Genomic DNA, 20,225 nt, shown 5'->3' with positions numbered 1-20,225 from the left:
TCAAAATCATCATTACATTTAATTTTTTGTTATGTTTTGATCTCATCTTCACGTAGTACTATTGTGAGCCTTCTTCTTTTCAATTTTGGACACCTTTCACTTTCAAAGATTTCCTTTTAAGCCTTTTTAAATCCTTAAAAGACTTCCCTCTATTTCTGCAATCACCCCCATCAACAGCACCTCCATCACCGTCGTCCATTTGGAGGTCACTGGTGCCCATTTGGAATCTTAGCATGACTGACTTCATTCGAGTAAGATTCCAAATGGGCACCAGTGACCTCCAAATGTTGTGGTATATCATTCCTTTTTATTTCTTTATACAAATCATTACTGTATTGTTTGCTTGGTTCTTCTTTCAATTGTATTCTTTCCTTAACAAGTCCTCTTTTTTCTTGTTTCTCTTAGGGTAGGAGAGTTTTCATCAATGTCGTGTAAGTTTTCTCATTATTTTTTCAAGCCTGTGGAGGTTTTCTGACCTAATATAGTGATTATAAGTTATGCTGAAATGCAAATCAAGAGTTACTGAGACAACAAGCCATCTCTGTCGAACATTTAGCATATGCTGCTCATCCATGCCCATATGTACCTTTTACTTCGGGCCAACTATTTTTTTGTCACTCAATTCTGCACATGATTGCTTGTAATTAAAATATTAAAAGATTTTATTTTCAATAAAGAAAATAAAATAAAAAAGGCATGTATGAAAGTGAAAGGTTTCCCAAATTGAAAAAGAAATAGTCCACAACAAAATCACGTCAAAATGAGATTAAAATAGAATAAAAACTTAAGTTTGATGATGATTTTGAAAATTTAAATAATTAGGTGACAAAAAAGAGTTAAATGATAAAAATATGTAGTTTATTTTATTTTTTTAACGAAATTAACCGTTTATGATAACTAGTAAATAAGATAACGATTTAAATTTTAGAAAGCAAAACGTCTTAAAAAAAATTTAGGGTACAACTGATATAGTTTAAGAAGAAATTATGCATTTATGCCTAAAGGAGAAGAAGCGGAGAAGAAAGATTGTTGAATCTGTGTTCATTTATAGACAATGTATGGGCATGAGCTAACGTTGGTAAAGAGTTTTGTGTTGGAAGTGAGGTCACACTGAGTTGTCTTCTCACTCGCTCGATTCTGTTCAGAACACCATTATCATGTAAGATATTGAATATATAAATAATTTAAATGATGATGATGAAATATTAATATATCAAATTTGAGTTCATGCTAATAACACCCTTCAGGCCTTCACACTATAATCGTCAGGCTAATATAAAAAGAGACAATAGGAGACAAGGTCCCTCAACTCTTTGCTTCTCTCCCAACACAGACCCCTCAGCATGAAAAACCAACCCTACATTTTGGGACACAACTAATCACTCCTTTCCATTATATACATAAAAAAATAATTCAAAATGATATTTCCAGGGAATTCCAGAATATCATTAGCGCCTTAATTTCATGATTAAAACCAATCATTTGTCTAGTGAGATAAGACACTAAATCCTTTAAGTATTACCAAAAGTTTGAATCATAATATTGAGATTTTTTTAAAGAGGAAATGTAATTTGAATTTGATTAAGTAAAGCAAAACCTAAATAGAAGAAAAAGAGTGTAATGTGCTGGTGTTATAACACAAACTACAACAAAATCATAACGCCCTGCCATTGGAACCTCTCGAGTACAACAAAACGTTTTTAAAAACTTAACTGTGATCTTTGAACTATACTGCTGCAATCGAAACAGCTGCTAAACCTACACAGATTGTTTACTACAACACGAGGACTCTTGCTATAGGAGGATTCGAATCACCCTTGCTATTGGGAACGTCTTCTCCACAAGAAACGCTTTCCTACTAATTGTATCTCCATAACAATAGGTCTACTCCCTTCAAAACCCTCTTCAACGATATCCAGGCCCCCCAGTAGCTTCGATTTCTAATCATTGGTTGCAGACCATAATAAAACCGGATTCCTCCCAATATCAGCTTGAGCTAGAACGTGAGCTTCCGAGTTCCTTTCCCTGAACACAAAAGCCACCTTCTAGGAGAACCTATCGCAATAGGCTTTGCATTTTGCAACCTGACCAACAACCAAAGGAGCAGACCGCGAATCCTTGATCCAATTGACCACGGTGTTGCAATCCGACTCGATAAGCAATTTTTCTTGACCACACCACCTCGAAGACTCGAATAATTCGCAAGCTTCCAGTATTGCATTTAATTCTGCTCCCTTGACATCTGAAATACTCATTGGTTTAGAAAATTTGATTAGGATAACTCCATTGTGGTTGCGAAGAACGCCTCCAATCCCAGCTGGATCAAAGCTTCCCCGTACTGATGCATTAACATTGAATTTGAACATCCCCTGGTGAGCAGCAATCCGGGAACCAACAGCTGATCTTTGTTTTGGGGACAAGGGAATGGAAGTTGTAGACGGGCAAAGAATTAAATCACCAATGGACAAAATAGACTCTGGACAAATTGACTTACTCCAAATCCCAATCCTTAATAATGCTAAATCAAGAATTCTTGATGCGTCAAACTTTTACACGGCCTCATTACGTACTAACCAAATTGTCCAAACGATAGTAACCACAATGGTTTTAAGGAGGGTTTAGTCGATGTTTGTTTCCAACTAACCAACATTTCTTTCAATGAACTGTTTCCAGCCTATTGATACAAAGAACGCAGCTGCTAGACTCAACGTTGCACACCCCTCGCTTCAAGAGTTCAGTTCTAACTGGGATTCGACTTGCACCTTTCTCTACTAAAACCATTCCACTTTCGGTGGTGCCAACCCCGACCACACTAAAGTAGATTGGCGTACACAAAAAACCTTAGAATCGTAAATGCCATTTGGATTTCCAGACAACCTAATTTTTTTTTAATTTGGGATAATTATAGGAAAGTATTTGTTAAAAACTTTCTTAATCAATTGGTAATATATACACTTTGCAGATTTAATTGTTCGGATCTAAAACTTTTACATAGATCAATATTTTTTACCACTAAGACCACTTGATAAATTCTTTTTGGGCTAAATGTTGTCCTCAACTTTTATATATATATATATATATATTTTCCTCGCACATTTGTCTTTTTATGCGAATTTTATTTTAAGAAAACTTTTTATTTCAATAAAAATGATGATATTTTTTTCTAATTTTTGTAACACTTTTTTCTTACTTTGTAGTAAGCTTTTTTTTAAGATTAAATTTTACATCATCTTCAATTAAAGAATGTCTAATTATTTTATTAATCTATCTCTATTTAGAATATTTAAATTGATTCTTTTATATAGATAATCGCTTGCATTTAACTAAAGTAAGTCACAATTGTTTTGTGATAAAGTCATTTATTAAAGTATCATCATTGTTATATGTATTTTTACGTTAGTATCAATTGCGTTTATTGTCGTAATGATGCTTATTTGTTCCTATCATATTTTTTTCAAGTTGTTATGTTGATTTTCTAAATCTTTCCATTTCTTAATGACTAATTATGAACTATAATGATTGTAGATAAAATGATTGACTGATGTGTTTAATAATAGATTCTAATTTTGATTGACTATTCTTGTTATATTATTATATTTTTTATTATTAGTAAAAAATATATATTCAATAATTAATAAAATTAAGTCACAATTAAATATTATTAATTGAAATTTAAATTAATTTCTAATAGGAATTTAATTTAAAAAATAAAATTCAAATGGATTGTTGTTATATGAACTTGAATTATTAAATGAATAAAAATCAGTGTATGTTGTTTGACTCAGTGAGTTTATTGAATGCTACAAAATTACTTTTTATGGAGTTGGTCTCATATTGTTCATCAACTTTTTTCTTCTCCAAGTGAGGGCTGATTCGTTGTTGAAAAAATGCAACCAATAACCCCCAAAATCACACCTTTTTCTTTTCCATTTGTTATTTCGAAGCAATGTTTAACCTCTCTCTCTCTCTCTCTCTCTCCTACGCAGATCGGCAGATGTCACGTGCGATCTGAGGTAGTACATCGTGCTTTTCGCTTCTCTGCCTTCTTCTGCAACTCTGCATCCCCAACCCACCTCATAGATTCACAGACCCCAAATTTTAACCATCTTAATCACTATTTCCATGTGTTTAAAACTGTAAAAATCTATTTCTTAAGATTTAAATCCTCATAAAATATAAGTTTTAAGTCTTGATCCACACTGTACTTAGTATTTAATTGCCTTCTGTGCATGAAAAACTGGGGAATTTTCACCACCCAAACCCCAAAAAGTTTAAACACACTGGGAATTTTACTTGGAAGACTGAAGCGTTAACTTAAAATGCGTTCGTACAAGAAAGTTGCAGCCTTTTTTGACAGCCGACTTTACCATTATTCCTATTCTCATTAATACCATGCACAAAGGTTATTGTGTTTGTCAATCCAGAAAGACCATTGTTCTCTTCTTCTTCCTCTCTCCGCCATTCATTATGTACACACATATTTTCGTTGGATCTTATTTATATAGTATTATTATATTTATATATATTAGTCTATTTATATTATATAGTATAAACGTATTATATGACTATACATTTATGTGTATTGTATAGTATATATATTATGTTTATATTATATAATATATACATACTATATTATGTACTATTTATAGTAGGTATATATATTATGCCGTTATACATTCCCGTATATTATATAGCATATTTATATTATAGTATATATATATATATATTATATATTATATATATATGCATTATATATTATTACATATTATTTATGATATATATATATATATATATATATTTATCATTTTTTGTTTTATTTGAAGATCAACCCAACCTAAAAACAAGCCCCACTAGGCCCAATAGTCCAAGCCTAGCACACGGGAAGTCTACCCTAGTGGAGCTAGGGTTTTTGCCTTCTTCCCTTTAGCGTTGCGCGCCTTGGACCGTTGGATCAACTTGCAATCCGACTGTCAAAATGATAACATCTAGGGCTCTTGGAGAATCCTATCCCAGCCGCAACAAACAACCCATTTCCAGATTTCTCGGCACAACATGGATTTCATGAAAATCAGACAAAAAAACCCAAAGAGCATATAGTATTTTCATCTAACTAAGACTCTAAACCAAACAAAAAAAAGGGATCCCTAAGTCTATAAATCCCTACGAAATCAAAAGCATGGGGGTTAGATTGAAAAGAGAAAGCAAAAGACTTGAAATTTCGAAAGGAAAAATCAATAAAAGAGGTAATATTTTTTACCTTTCTCGATTTGCTTTTTTGTTTGCATGTTCCATTGTTTGGCTTTTTGTGTGTTTTTCTTTATCTCGAAAAAACATCATGGACGGAAGAAGCCGATGATTGGAGGAGATTGAGTGCGAAAGATCTTTATTAGATCTTGCTCTCCTCGAGGCTTTTTAACGAAAATAGTGGTGGGATTTGTAATGAGGAGGATGAGGGCTTTCGAAAGGCGTAAAAATCGCTCAGTTTTATTGTCGATGAACGACGGTCGATGAGGCAGAGCATGGCAGGAATTTGGGTTTTCATGAACTCCGGCAAAGAAAAGAAAAAAGGGATTTTGATCCGTGTTTAGGGAGAGAGAAAAAAATAAAATTTGTTTCATGATTTTTGGGCTTTATACTCGACCCGAGGACCCGTTTGGAGCCCCCAGATCAGCGTGTTTTCTTCTGGGTAGGGTCAAATTACGTTTTCGATCCTTAGAGTTTTATTGAAAATCCATTTTATTTTTTTTAATTTAATTTTAACTATGGTTTTTTTAATTTTCCATACACTTTGTTTCATTTTTTTAATTTAGTCCTTTTTATATATTTCGTGTTTCATTTAATCATATTTAACAGACTATTACACTTTACGAGATTTTGATATTACGATAATCGTTTTATTTTTATTTTATTTTTCTTTTTTATTTTACTATAATTTAATTAATTCTCAAATTATCTTTGCTTTTCATTACTTTATCTTGCAATTCGCATTTTTTTCTTTTGTTTTAATCTAATTGATCTTTTCTTTACATCATCTTCTTTATTACTACGTGCTTTCTTAATATGAGTGATATGTTTCTTTATTTGGCATGAATTTGTTCTATTTATTTTTGGCATTCTATTCTTTTAATTTTATTTCTATTTATTTCTCGGCATGTATATATATATTCTTCTTTCGACCCACTCAATATTTTATTTTACAATTTAACATATTTTTTACCTTGTTTAGGGGTATTTTATTGATCAAATGTAAGTAATTCAGATCAAATTTTAATTTTTACTTTAACTTTTAATTTTCGTAATTAAGACAATCGAGAAATTAAATTAGTATCGAAAATACAGTACAAGAGTGCTAATCATTTCTTGATTGTAATCGACTACCAAACCCGACATATTTCTAATAAAATGCATATCAAATAAGAAGATAAATCGAGATGTCAAATCAATCTAAATTTTATTTTTAAAATAAATAATCAATACCAACTCTAATATATTTATTTAAGTCGAAATTCAATGTGCCCACCCGAATCACAGTTACAAGACACTCTCTTTGATTTCTTCCATTAATGATGACTCCCTTTTTGCCCTCGTTACTTGCTCCTTTAATTATTTCTTGTTCCTTCAACTTTAAATAAAAATTACACCAATTCACATTCATTGCTTTGTACCACCCCTGTTTTGCTGTTTTCAGCTTCTGGTTAATCTTTTAAGCTCTGGGTCGTAATTATCCCTGTCAGACACGCTTAATTACTGCCTCTGCCACTGTCATACACCTCTTTCTCTATACACCTACATTTACTTGGCGCTTCCTTCTTCTTCCTCTTTTATGTCACTGGTTTTTTGGATTCCTTTGTTGACTTGCAATTTCTGGGTACTTCATCGTTTTCTTGGTGGAGTGATATTACGTAAAAAGAACACTAACGCCATCGGTTTTTCGTTTTGTCCCGTGGTGACCGGAGATTCAGAGGACAGCGATGGCTGTCAAGTCGGGTGGTTCTACTTCGTCTCTCCGGTCTCTGCCTCCACCATGTCCAAAATCGCCACCGGAGTATCCTGATTTGTATGGGAAACGAAGGGAAACGGCTAAGATTCAGATGCTTGAGAGAGAGATTAGTTTCCTTGAGGTGTGCTTAAAATTTTGGCTTGCTTCGGTGTTTTTTAAGTTTATATTTGATTATCATGTTTAACTTGCTTAAAATATAATGTTTTCTTTAATGAATTAGGATAAAAATATATACTTTATATGTTCACAATCCAGCTACATCATGGACAAATTTATTATTAATTCATTCGGACCGATCGACACATTCGGATATGGTTAAAAAATAAATCTTTTAAAGAAACTCAATATAATTCTTGCTCATCTTTGAATTTGTAAACTATGATTTGAATGAAGAACGGACTTTGGTTTATCAATGGAAGACAACATTCTGTTTTGCACCATCAAGAGATGAAACTTTTATCGAATTTGTGCCCTTTATTTGCATTGTAAAATGTTGCTGATGATTTCATACGGAGCAGGAAGAGCTGAAATCCGTCGAAGGTCTCCAACCTGCTTCGAGATACTGCAAAGAGTATGTGAAGCTTTTCAGTTACCTTGAATGACTATATTTTTGTATAGGTGAAGTTGAGCATTTGCTGAAGAATTTCTTACATTTATATTTTTCTTCTTCATTTCAGGGTTACAGATTTTGTGATGGCAAAATCCGATCCTCTAATACCTACGTAAGAATTAAAAATGTTGTTGTTTTCACCAATTTTCGTGTAATATCTAGAGGAGTTAAGCCCTTACGTTCTATATTTTTCTTCTTTGAAGCAGTAGCCGGAAGAATCGAAAGTCACGTCGGTTTTGGAATTGGCTTTGGTACCAATTTCTTGTGCTTCTGTTTTATGTTTATTCTTTATTAGTTGGTATTTGTGTATACACGAACGATGTCTACTGCAAACTTTCTGTTTTCTTTACTTATCCCGCTTTATGACATTAATTCCGTTATTTTGCAGTGGAATTCCCTGCTTTAACTTGTCATGGATCTGCTGTTGCTGCTATTCCGGGTGCTCTTCCCATTTGAAATGTTCGCAATGCTATGACGGTGATTTATGCAACAGCGGCTCATGCATTTGCAACTTATGTAAATGCAGCTCGTCTGACCTGAGTTCATGCAAGTGTCGCTCATGCGACTGCAGCTCATGTAAATATAGCTCGTGTAAATGCAGCAGCTTATGCAACTGCAGTTCGTATAAATGCAACTTGTGTGACTGCAGTTCATGTAAATGTAGCTCATGCGACTGCTGTTCATGTTCAAGCTGCTGCAAAATCCCGAAATGTCGACGTAAGTGCAGCTCATGCAGCTGCTGCACAATCCCAAAATGTCGATGTAAGTGCAGCTCATGCAACTGCTGTTCATGTTCAAGCTGCTGCACTATGCCGGGATGGCAATGCTTCTCGTGTCCTAAATCCCATTGCTGCAAAAAGGTCTCATGCAGCAGCCAAAACTGCTGCATTTTTCAATTCCCTTCAATGACAGATTGCTTTTGCTGTAGATGGAAATGTTCTCCTAAATGTCCAAAGGTAACCCTTTGCTGCAACTGTACAAAAACCTGTTGTAATTAATGCTTGCTGCCTCTTATTCGAATATATTTCTGCATGTTCGAGTCTAATCCTCGACATGTTGATTAGTTTCTAGTAAAGTATTGAATCAATGCCTCAGTCATAGTGTGGTATGAATTATTGAATCAATCATTCAATTTGTTGGGACTTAAAAAAACCCAGATTTAAGCTAGAATTGCAGGAGCAGACTACTGTTCTTATCTGCCATTTTAGGATCACGATGTTGGGTGACAGTGAGAGAGTACGATGAACCTATTTCAGGTCCCAAAATTCAACTGACAATTTCATCATGGATGATGCAAAGGAATTGAAAACACTTTCATGGTTTTCTGCCTTTCAAACTCAACCAAATTATGTGGTTGATTTGTCTTTTCGATCAGTTCTTAACCCAGAATGCAATCCATGTTCATTCATTTCATTTACAATGACAAAACATCAAAGTTTCAAAGAAACCAGGGATTTTGACTGTGCTAGGGGTCCCGTCGTTTGTCCCCCCTCTTTTCTTTTCCTTGTATTGTGTGCTACTTTGTCGAAATCCGCAATGAACCTTAATTCACTTGTCAATGGCGGATGTTCATTTGAAGGGGAATCTGTTAGTGTTACCATCAACTTAATCAAGCAAACTCCATAAAATAACTTATGTGGAGAAATATTACAAACGACCCTGATTTTGCATGTGGGCCTTGTTTACAAGTCAAATCTCAATATTAAAAATGACATTTTCAGGACTAGAGGGTTCCTTTTGCACCAGATTTCCTGGATGGAAACTAGTGCTGAGCGAGGCTTGTTAATGGGTGAAAACAACCCAGAACTGTAAACTTGTCAATCGCTTAATTCTGTCCACGAGAAGGAAACTGGGCTTTTAACTTGGTTTCGAGCATTGCCCCACACTATTGAACCAAATTCAGGTTTAGCCATTGGGCTTGTCCCTCTTTTAGCTACAAAAGTGACGGTGTATCTCTTCTTTTCCCCCACGGTTCTAAAAGTTATTGTCCTCGGCCTAACTGAGATCCCAACTGTCGATGGTCCATTGACTGTGACTCTGTATACCGACCGTGCAGTGCCGACGTTTGTTAATTCACGAGTGTATCGAACAACCCTTTTGTCTCCGAACAAGACTGAAAACGATGGGTAGTTGAGTTCACCGGGGTCATTGAATTTCCTCAAGCACGTAATGTTGGGGCGCTTCGCTATGGTCTTGACATGATCGATGGTGTAGCCGAGTGAGCACAAAAATGTAATGTATTCTTCAATGGAGATGTCGTATACTAGGCCGGGTGAAAGAGCTTTTTGGGGATCAACATGGCCAGCGCCATGAGCCCATGGGTTCGAAAATGAGCCATCGGCAGCATCATGGAGAGACGAGTTGGTGTTGTCTTGAGAGTAGGCCGTGGTCATAAGAGCCGATTTTATTGCACTTGGGCTCCATTCAGGATGAGCTGCCTTGATCAATGCTGCTAGCCCACTGATGTGTGGGCACGACATTGATGTACCTAAAGCAACAAACAAAATTACTATGATAAATAACTAAACATAATAATCAAATTCGAATGCATGTATTGTACGAGTATATCTAAATATCCATAGTTGAATATTGTTAGATTATTCTTACTAATGGTATTTTGTTTATGAAAATAACTCTGTTGGACACAAAGTCGAACAGATTATGGGCAAAAGACAAGTGATATAGCCGTTGGTAAATACCTGACATGATATTGAACATGGTCTTCCTCGTGTCCTTGGCCAACCCAGTGGGTCCAATGGCCTCAGACCAAGCCGCCAATATGTTGACTCCCGGTCCAATCACGTCCGGTTTCAAGATCTGCGGTGTCACCATATTAGGTCCCCGGGAACTAAATGCGGCAACAATCGGTGATGGTTTAACATACAACACTGTGCCACCAAAGACAAGTGCGGCAGTCGGATTGGGATCGGACCGTGCGTATTCTCTGATCAAGTCGCCGACCTTCCTCCCCACGCCACGGCAGGTAACAAATGACTGTCAGCCACCAGTTCTTCACCACTAACCGCCGTGTTCGCTATTATCATCCCGACGCCACCTGCGTCGCGCACGACTGCTCCCTTTTCAACTCGGCGTTTGTTCCCCTATCGCAGATCACTACCTTCCCACGAACCAAAGCCGGATCAAGTGAGCCTGTCAGACATAAATTACTCGAACTTCTATCTTTGCTGTAAACCAAACCAACCGGTTTATTTCCCATTCCTTGACCGCTGTAAAGCGAGACGCCGTTATAACGGACTTTATTTCCTAAAACTGCGTAAGCGGGGAAGTCTCGATCTAAAGTCCCGGCACCAACCGTCATAATCCATGGCGCCACGTTGGCAAGACTGGCCCTAGAGGGGCCGCTGTTTCCGGCGGAGCAAGAGACGAAAATACCCTTCTCCATCGCCGTGAAAGCACCGATGGCGATGGTGTCACGGTAATACGGCGCGGATCCGCCACCGAGGGACATTGAGAGAACATCGACACCGTCTTGGATAGCCCGATCCATGCCGGCCAGAATGTCGGACCCGAAACAACCCGTTTCCCAGCAAACCTTGTAGGCGGCGACCCGAGCGTGGGTGGCCATCCCACGAGCCGTTCCGCTGGCGTAACCGAGGAGGCTAGCGTTGCCCACGTGAGATCCAGCTGCGGTGCTGGCAGTGTGGGTTCCATGACCATCTTTATCACGTGGGGACTCAACCTCTCTGGGCTTTTTGTAAATTCCACCACCGCCAGTGGCCATATGGAAGCCTTTCGAAAAGCTTCGAGCTCCGATGAGTTTCTTGTTGCAAAGCTTGGGATTGAAATCAGGAGCCGATTCACACTCACCACGCCACCTAGAAGGAATCGCCGGCAAGCCGGAATCGTCAAAGCTTTTAGATTCCGGCCAAATCCCGGTGTCGAGAACTCCAATAATGACATCCCGAGAAGCTTGTTCGAGTTGCTGGGTGTTATGGCCTTCCCAGAGCCCAAACTCGGAATCAAGGCCTAAAAATTGCGGAGTACGAGTCGTATGAAGATTATAAACAGTATCTTCATAAACACCCAAAATAGAGTCCGATTTGCTAAGAGCTTCAGCTTGTTCTGGATCAAGTGAAGCAGCGAAGCCATTAAACGCAGTGTTATATGAATAGAGAAGGGACTCAGCTGGGGTGGCAGAGAGTGATTGCAAGCTTGAACTGTACCAATCATGGTGGGTTTCAAAAGACAGTGGTTTGTCTTGATGTTTCATGTGAACAATGTAGGTCTTTTTGGAGGTAACTGTGAGACAAAGTACGAGGAAGATGAAGCCGGGGAAGAATGTAGATGAAGCCATGGAAGCCATGGCTGTAAACTAAGGATTATTAGTACTATCAGTACTATTAATGAACTTAGTTTAACACTAATATTGAAAAAATTGGAGGAGACAGAGAACAGGATAGCTTGAAAGCATTAGACTGATGTCGGATTTATAACGAACTTGTATTTCTAATTGGCCTTCCAATTTTGCTTTATTTACTTCGGTGCCATCCCGTCGGTGTTCCTATGATATGTACGAGTAGTATTTTTTATTATTATTTAAAGTATCAATAATAATTTGTAATATTTTTAATTATCAATTAGAAAGTTATATCTATTTTAAATATTATTAAATATTTGAAAATGTACATTAAATTATTCTTACAGTCGTTGTTTGAATTCGTAACTACTAAAGATAATAATAATTCAATTATTATTGAAGTAAGTTCGTTTATGTTCAATAATTTATATTTAAAAAGTAATATCTAAGATTAGCGGTATGAATTAAACTAAATGATAAAGTGATTTATTGTTATTTTTAAGATTTTAATTTTGAGTATATATAAAAATATAAATATTTATTGTTAAATGATCGAGAGTATTTTTATATAATTTACTTTATATTCACTCCATATTTATAAAATAAAATTCATAAAGCTTAATTATTATTATATGTGAGTTTTGTTAAAATATATTTTAGTTTAAATTTAAATTTACTTTAATTATAAAATATATTACGATATTCTTTTAAACTAATTAAATATCTATATAAATTAGATATCTTTATTTGGATATCTCCCCATTTTACGAGGTTAATGCTCCACATCTATAACGGTCTACCCGTGTCTATAGTGTTAAGCGTGACAGATATTTGTCTTTTTCAAAATCATATGGTAAAGGATGAAGTAGGACATACAGCTGTAGAGAAGTTATAGGAAATGCAACCTAATTTTACTAATATAACCTTAACTGCATTATGTCTCTAAATTATGATTTTAATTTTAAATTGATCTTTAGATTTTTAAATATTTTAATTTCATCCCTAAACTATGATTTTTATTCTAAAGTTATCCTTAATCTTTTGAACATTCTAATTTCATCCTTAAAATATGATCCTCTTTCTAAATTGGTCCCCAAACTTCTGAATATTTCAATTTCATCCAAATATATAATTAGTTTCAACTATAATTTAACTTAAATTTTTTTCAAACATACAATAATATAACTTAGCCTAATGATTCTATTAAGAAGGGATGTGATTAGTGTATATGTATAGATTGAGATGATATTGGAATGTTCAAAATGTTTGTGGACCAATTTAGAATGAAGGTCATAGTTTGAAGATTAAATTGAAATGTTCAAAATTTTAAGAACTAATTTAAAATGATAATTATAGTTTAAAGATAAAATTAAAACATTTAACTGATTTAAAATGAAACCTACTTTTAAGAACATATAATACAATTAACTCAATACAAATGGTAAGGGATGAAGTAGGACATACATATGTAGACACGTCATAGGAAATGCAACATAATATTACTAATGCCTCTTTTTGTCTTATTTGACAAATCAATAAATTCATAACTTATGTATTTATATATCATTTTTTAATATACACATTATATCAGTATGTATTTATATACCGTATACGTATAGAGTAATGATACAATGTATCTAACAGCCTCAAATCTGCCATTTCAATGAATTTAAAGAATAGGGGATACATTATTTTTAAGTGATTTTAATTTAAGTAATTTTGTTTAGGGATAAATACGAGTATGATTGGTTTGTTATTTTACTTGTTCATAATTTTATTCGAGTATTTTATCCAACTTTATTAGACACAAACAAACATATATATATTTATATAATTTTTATTAAGTAAAATAGAGATATGATTGAAATATATAGAGATATATTATACTATTTATCTTTAGATATTGAATAGATTATTATACTATTATATTGAATCAAATATAAAAATTTAAATTCTAAATTTAAATTCGACCTGTTTTTTAAAAAAAATATCACACAATCAGAATTTAAATTAAAAAACAACTTATAAAATCAGATCAAATTAAAAATCATAAAATTAGAATCTCATACATATTACTAATTTTATATGTATAATGAGGGGCGAAACGAGAAAAATAATGTGAGTTTGTTCTTCTTCTCACTTCCCTGCCTATTTATAGCAAAATAAAATTAAATAAGTTGATTTTTCATATACCATAAAAAACACATTTAAATAAATAATAATTTAATTTAAAAACTATAAATAATTTAATATATTATTTAAAATATTTTTAATTAAAATTTATTCATTAATTAAGTGTGCCAAATAAGGACAGACGTGAGAAAATCTCAATTAGGAGTAGGAGGGAGGGGCATAGGATAAAGTGTAGGTTGTGGACCCGGGTCTAACGTAGGCGCAGATAAAGGCGTCAATCGAGGCATCAAAAGCTCCCATGAAATCTGAAAAAAGATATTTCCGCTGTTATATCGCACGCCCTCACTTCCTTTCCCTTTCCCTTTCCTTTTTTTTCCCTTCAATTATATGACGAGCTTTCTGTAATTTATAAGGGTTTGTTAATATGCAATTCAAGTCCCTGGACTTTTCATATTTTAAATTTAATCTCCTACTTTTTTCTTTCAAAAATTAAATCTTCAACTTTTTAAATTTTAAATTTATTTATTAACACCATTGATATTATTCTATTAAATTTAACGATACATCATTTTAAAATACAAAATTAAATCCATTGTCATCTGAAAATAGTAAGGTTGCAATAATTTTTTCAAGAAAACTTAATAAATTCGAGTTTAACAAAAAATAATTTTTACAATTTAATTTAAAATTTTAAATATGATGGATAGAGGAATTCAAGTCCTAGAAATAAAAATAGAGAGTTCGTTCTAATATATCAAGAATACAAGGATTTAGAGTACATTTTAACCATACAAACTTGTATTTTTGTTTTGTTTCTTTCACCGGCTCATCGTTAATCATAGAATTTGTTCCCTAGATGTTGCAAAACAACACTCCATCTGTCCTTTAAACAGTCAAAATGTGTTTTTTTTATGACTTGCATACCTCACTGCCCAGCTTTTGTTCTCTCCTTCTCCTTTGTCGTTGCTTTCTCTTAGCTTTCATCAAGCGATGAGGAAAAGCTAGCTCATTGAGTTGTTTAAATAATTATATTTTACATTTAGTTTAACTGTACATGAGATTCTCCAATTTTTTCACATAAAATTTAATATAATCTTTGAATTATTTTTTTACTTAATGTGATCTTTAAACTCAAAAAAAAAAACTTTATACGATCTTATTTTTATTTTATTTCATATAATTTTATGCCAAAATAAAAAAAAGGTAAAAATATTAATTTATTCAATTTATTTACACAGAATTAAAATAAGTTATAGTATATTACTACAATTATAGTACCCTAGTATATCAAGTAAGATGTGTGTGCCTATATCGCAAATTTGAATTTTGCTTTGGAAAAATCCCAGGATTAAACACCTTTGAAAAAGCCAAAAACTTTGATAAAAATAATGGAATTAAAGTAAAAGATTTGATTGCAAGATATCATGGTGTAGGGTGATAATTTCTATGCATGATGGGATATTATGAAAATTGAGAGTTTCCATAACAAAATTATAACATAACACATGTCCATCTGGGACATAAAATAGGGTTTAGTTGAATTACAAGTGAAGAAAAGTTGTAATAATATTCATTGTTAAATGTAGTTATGATTTGGGTACAGTCATAATCTTCCTTCGCTGTTTCCTAAAAACTTCAAAAATGGTCATGGAACTTTTTAACTTTACGAATAGATTTGGGGTTAATTGAACGGTTGGTCAGTCAACTATTAGCATGTTTCTATTTTATTTATTAAATTACCTTTTTTCAATTTAACCACTAATAAAATTGATCATTTCAATTGTTCACCGTTAAGTTATTAATGAAATTAACGATGTAGCTCGTTTTTAAGTAGTAAAGTAATTATTTAACCCTTGACATTTGCATAGTCTATCATTTATTAGGTTTCTTTAGCATGATACTTTTGTATATTTGTAGAGAACTATAAGATTAAATATTCAAATGGGTACCAAGTAATTAGCTCTCTCTAATGCAAGTTTCCAACAAAATTGAAGGCAACTTACACTAAAAAAAGTTGAGGTATGCTTGGAAAAGAATTGCTTATTGTGTAGTAGTGGGGAGGGAGGAGAATGAAAAATTAAAAAAATATCAAATACCTTTTTAGGGATTTTTTTAGGGACAAGGAAGTGTTTGGACAAAAACAAGAGTAAAAGTGTCGACAATGATGATAATATGTTTGAGAGTTAACTCATAGAATTTGTAATTTTTAAGAAATAATATTGTTGAAGTATTTAGGATTATGATTAAATTGATAAAATGTACAAGTATTTAAGACTAAAATTATTATTTTGTGAGTCAAAATTTAATAAATTAGTAATTATGTTAATAATTTAATGATGAGTGATAAAGATAATTATTTTTGTAACATTAATGATTTAATTGAAATTTTTTATTTGATGACCAAAATAAAAATATACAAAGAGGTGATTGACCAATTAGTGTAGTTTATCCTTAAACTTTAATTTAAGGGATAGCCAAGTGATCAAATCTAACGAATCCATTCAATTTGACAGGATTAGTATTTATTTTTAAAATGGCTTTATCTCAAAAATTGAAGGAAAAAAAATCATCATATTTTCAACAAGTCATTTATGCGATAGGCATACATTAATTTATAATTCGATTTATTTATTTTAAATATGTTTCATGTCATATTTAAAGTGTTATTTAATATTTAATTTAAATGTTTTAGAAGTTGATTCAAAATCTAAATTATATTGTCCCCATACATGTTAATCTAGCTTCTATTTTAAGATTTAAATTATTTTTTTAATAATTTAATCTATTAATAACGTACACACTTTACGACCGGTTGAACCCAATATCTCTAAAGTAACAACATTTAATGTTTTAATGCATTGAAACTCGTGACAAATCGCTATGGAAAGTTGAATTATTAGATTCAAATATTGTGTACTTTTTTCACTTAAAAAAATAGATGAATGATTAATGGGTTTGTACGAGGATCGTATAAAATAAATATAGTAGCCGGAAAAGAATGGAATAAGATACCAAGCGAAGAAACATTAAACAATGTGAAAAATTGAACTGGAAAGCTATAATATCCCAAACACTTTGAATTAATAAAAAGAAAGATGTAAATTAAATATTATCTTACATGAACCGATGGTGATGGAAGCTGACCTGTTTAGCATAAGAAGTAAAAAAATATACGCACACACAGATACGTACGTATAAGTGACCAGAGAGCAGTGATCCACTAACCCCAGAAAGTGCAGAAAAAGGTAATTAAGAAAGAGTGGTACATGCTCGTAAGTCTAATTAGTTCTAAAGAGCAAGACAATGCTCAATACTTTAACCTTAAACACAGTATTTGACGAGAGTTTATAAATGTTTATAATCATGGAAGCTTGTAAGTTTGGCCCCAAGCCCTCAATTACCTTGCAGGATTAAATTATGGTTTATGGGGTGTTACATATAACATAATCATTTGAGATTAATGATTAAAGGGTTTAATGAGAATTACAAAAGAAGTTGCAAAAACAGCTAATGCTTCCAACTTTTTATTTTTCTTAAATATATTTATATATTCGTATTCAAACATATATCTGAATACAAGTGAATTAAAATCTTGATTGATTATTATATGTATATTGTTGTATTAAATATTTTTTAAAATGTTGATAATATTTCACATGGGAGTTTTATGTAGGAATGAGAAGGTTCCCCTTGATGTATTACCCTTTTGTTTTTGGTGAATACTTTTATGCATGTGGAGACCCAACAAAAAGCATCGGTAGATGAATCATATCAACACCTATATGTAAACAATAATGTTTTTGTTTTCTTTAATCACAAATGTCGTAGTCTGAGATTAAGAAAGGATCGTAAATTTCGAGACTTAATGATTATGTTTCTTTTTTTTAAAAAAAAAGTTTTCACTATCATAATTCAAGGATACTTTGTTTTATTATTAGGTTGCAACCAGTCGCTTTGGCCGAGTGGTTAAGGCGTGTGCCTGCTAAGTACATGGGGTTTACCCGCGAGAGTTCGAATCTCTCAGGCGACGGTTTCTATTTCCGGTTGCAAAGTGTAAACAATATTTTTTGGGTTAGAGTAACTTTCTATCCCTTGCAAAGCCGTTGTGGCCTATGGTTTCATGTGCAACAACATCATCTCCAAAAACTATCCATAATCCATCACTAGGAGAAAACAAACAACAACGAAAAGCCAACACGGTCTGGCTGCAACATTAGGTCAGATATTGGATGAATCACTGTTGGAATGCTGTCTTGTTCTTGCACTTTTTCAGACTACATGTACGTATATAGATTGGGTGTTGCTCTCAAATTTGGCAACGTTATATGAAAGACTGAAACATATTTTGAATATAATATGAGAAACTGAACATACCTGAAACCCTGCAATCTTTGTATTTTTCACGATTCTACAATCGAAACTGAAATGGTGGATGGCACGAATGGTCAAGTCATCTGACATCCGTACAATTATTGTTTGTCTACGGGTAGGAATGAAATTTGATGGCTCATATGCTCAACTGGTTCAATATTGGCTAATGTTGCAGCCAGGGCCTAGGCAGAGCACGAATGGCATAACCTTACAACCGGTAAACTAGATTATTAGGGTTTTGGTTGTGATTTGCCAAAGAATATGTCTTGGTTGAACTTGAATGCTTTGTGGGTTAACAGAATCACTGTCCAAATGCTGTGCTGTTACTGAAGTTTTGCGGAGTACATAGAATTATAAATGGGTTGTTGCTCTCAAACTTTGCAACGTATATATCCGTCTTTCACGATTCTACTGTTGAAGCAGAAATGATGAATGTCAAGTCATCCATTTAGCTATTAGTAAGAAGGAATTTTATCGCACCTTTTGAAATTTATTGCCTAATGATGCCCTGCCTCCATTACTTAACTTTGGCTACATCGCTAATTATTGAATTAGGAAAGTATTAGTTTAAAGGAGATTTGAACTTTAGCCCGTGATTAGCCATTCTTTAACTTTAATTATCAAAGTTCCTCTTAGTTGGATAAATCTTTTTAATAACTCAAAGTCGTTCACCGATACAAATTCATTAATATTAATATAAACATGAATTAGATTGGAAAAAACCGATATCATAAGTAAATAAATCTTTAGACATTTAATAAACGAGAAGGGTACAAGATTATATTTAACTACTTATACAGGTTAATATCAAATAATATAGAATTTAAGTTAAGAGGTTAGCTAACATTCTATAACCTCTAGTTTTCTCTCCTAATTTTCTCTCATCGATAAGCCGTTTTTTTTTATCTCTGTTGATCGGCAGCGACACTAACTTTATTATTGGTTGCCTACCGCAAGTATTCTTTATTGTCGTTTTGTTTTCTCCTATTTTTTATTTTCAATAAATCTTCGTGTATGATACATTTTCCTCTGTCTTTATGACACACTTTCTATTGTCTTTAGGCACGTTTTTTCGTCGTTTGACTATTGTTTTCACTTATATTTTTCTAATGGTTAACTAGTCATCGCCACAATTGATCAAGATAGCGCTTATATGTTATATTGTTTATCTTCCCTACTATGGACTCTCAGATTAGATTTGGATACCTGTTATGTGTTCGTGGATACCTTTTCACGTCGCTCGATTCTGATTTGTAGTTTGTTGGTGGTATTTCAGTAGCTTGATTCCCTTTTGTGGTTCGTTTGTTGATGCGATCAGATCCGTTTATATTTATCTTTGTTCGAGTTTTCTTGGTTAGATTTTAATCTTTTCTTGTATAGTCCTCATTTGATCTTAAGTTGCTAGTTTTGTTTTAATGATTATAAAAAAAGTATCCTAATTATATGATTAATTTACGATTTTGATTGTAAATCTTTATTATAGTTTAAGATATTTCCTATTTTGAATAAAACTAGTGATTTCTTAAAAATAAAATGTAGAATTTGTCGGTAATACAAAGCCTAACAGGGAATAGATAATGAACTTATAAGTATGATCTTTATACTTACCTTTTATTGAATGAATGGAGTTGAGGAATGAGACAAATACATGCATGATGTTATTTCTACTTGATTCGTGTTTTTATTCATACGTATCTATAACACGTAAATACATGTGTTTTATTACCATTATTCAATTACGATTTAAGTGATTTATTCTTTTCAATTTATTTCCTAAAATCACCCAACTCTTT

At 33.1% G+C, this 20,225-nt stretch overlaps 1 protein-coding gene, 1 non-coding gene and 1 pseudogene across 2 annotated transcripts; 2 read left to right on the top strand and 1 right to left on the bottom strand.

Moving 5' to 3' along the window:
• Positions 1 to 6,851: 6,851 nt before the first annotated feature.
• Positions 6,852 to 8,780, top strand: LOC120117650 (guanine nucleotide-binding protein subunit gamma 3-like). Its single transcript, XM_039137893.1, has 5 exons — positions 6,852 to 7,121; positions 7,519 to 7,571; positions 7,678 to 7,722; positions 7,817 to 7,861; positions 7,999 to 8,780. Exons 1-5 carry the CDS (start codon positions 6,972 to 6,974, stop codon positions 8,606 to 8,608), a joined length of 903 nt encoding a protein of 300 aa, XP_038993824.1. The 5' UTR covers positions 6,852 to 6,971; the 3' UTR covers positions 8,609 to 8,780.
• A 441-nt stretch (positions 8,781 to 9,221) lies between these two features.
• On the bottom strand, positions 9,222 to 12,050 carry LOC120117647 (annotated as a pseudogene).
• A 5,959-nt stretch (positions 12,051 to 18,009) lies between these two features.
• Positions 18,010 to 18,091, top strand: TRNAS-GCU. The gene has a single exon. It is a non-coding gene; the product is annotated as a tRNA-Ser (tRNA).
• Positions 18,092 to 20,225: the final 2,134 nt, after the last annotated feature.

This window comes from Hibiscus syriacus, unplaced genomic scaffold (genome assembly GCF_006381635.1).
Source record: "Hibiscus syriacus cultivar Baekdansim isolate YM2019G1 unplaced genomic scaffold, ASM638163v2 tig00110321_pilon, whole genome shotgun sequence".
Taxonomy (NCBI): Eukaryota; Viridiplantae; Streptophyta; class Magnoliopsida; order Malvales; family Malvaceae; genus Hibiscus; species Hibiscus syriacus.
Note: the sequence above shows the minus strand (reverse complement) of the source record. Positions and strands in the feature narration are given on the sequence as shown.

Coding starts and splice junctions, on each gene's coding strand:
- LOC120117650 (XM_039137893.1), top strand. CDS start 6,972: ATGGCTGTCAAGTCGGGTGGTTCTACTTCGTCTCTCCGGTCTCTGCCT. Junction 7,723..7,816: donor TCCGATCCTCTAATACCTAC/GTAAGAATTAAA, acceptor TCTTTGAAGCAG/TAGCCGGAAGAATCGAAAGT. Junction 7,862..7,998: donor CGGTTTTGGAATTGGCTTTG/GTACCAATTTCT, acceptor GTTATTTTGCAG/TGGAATTCCCTGCTTTAACT.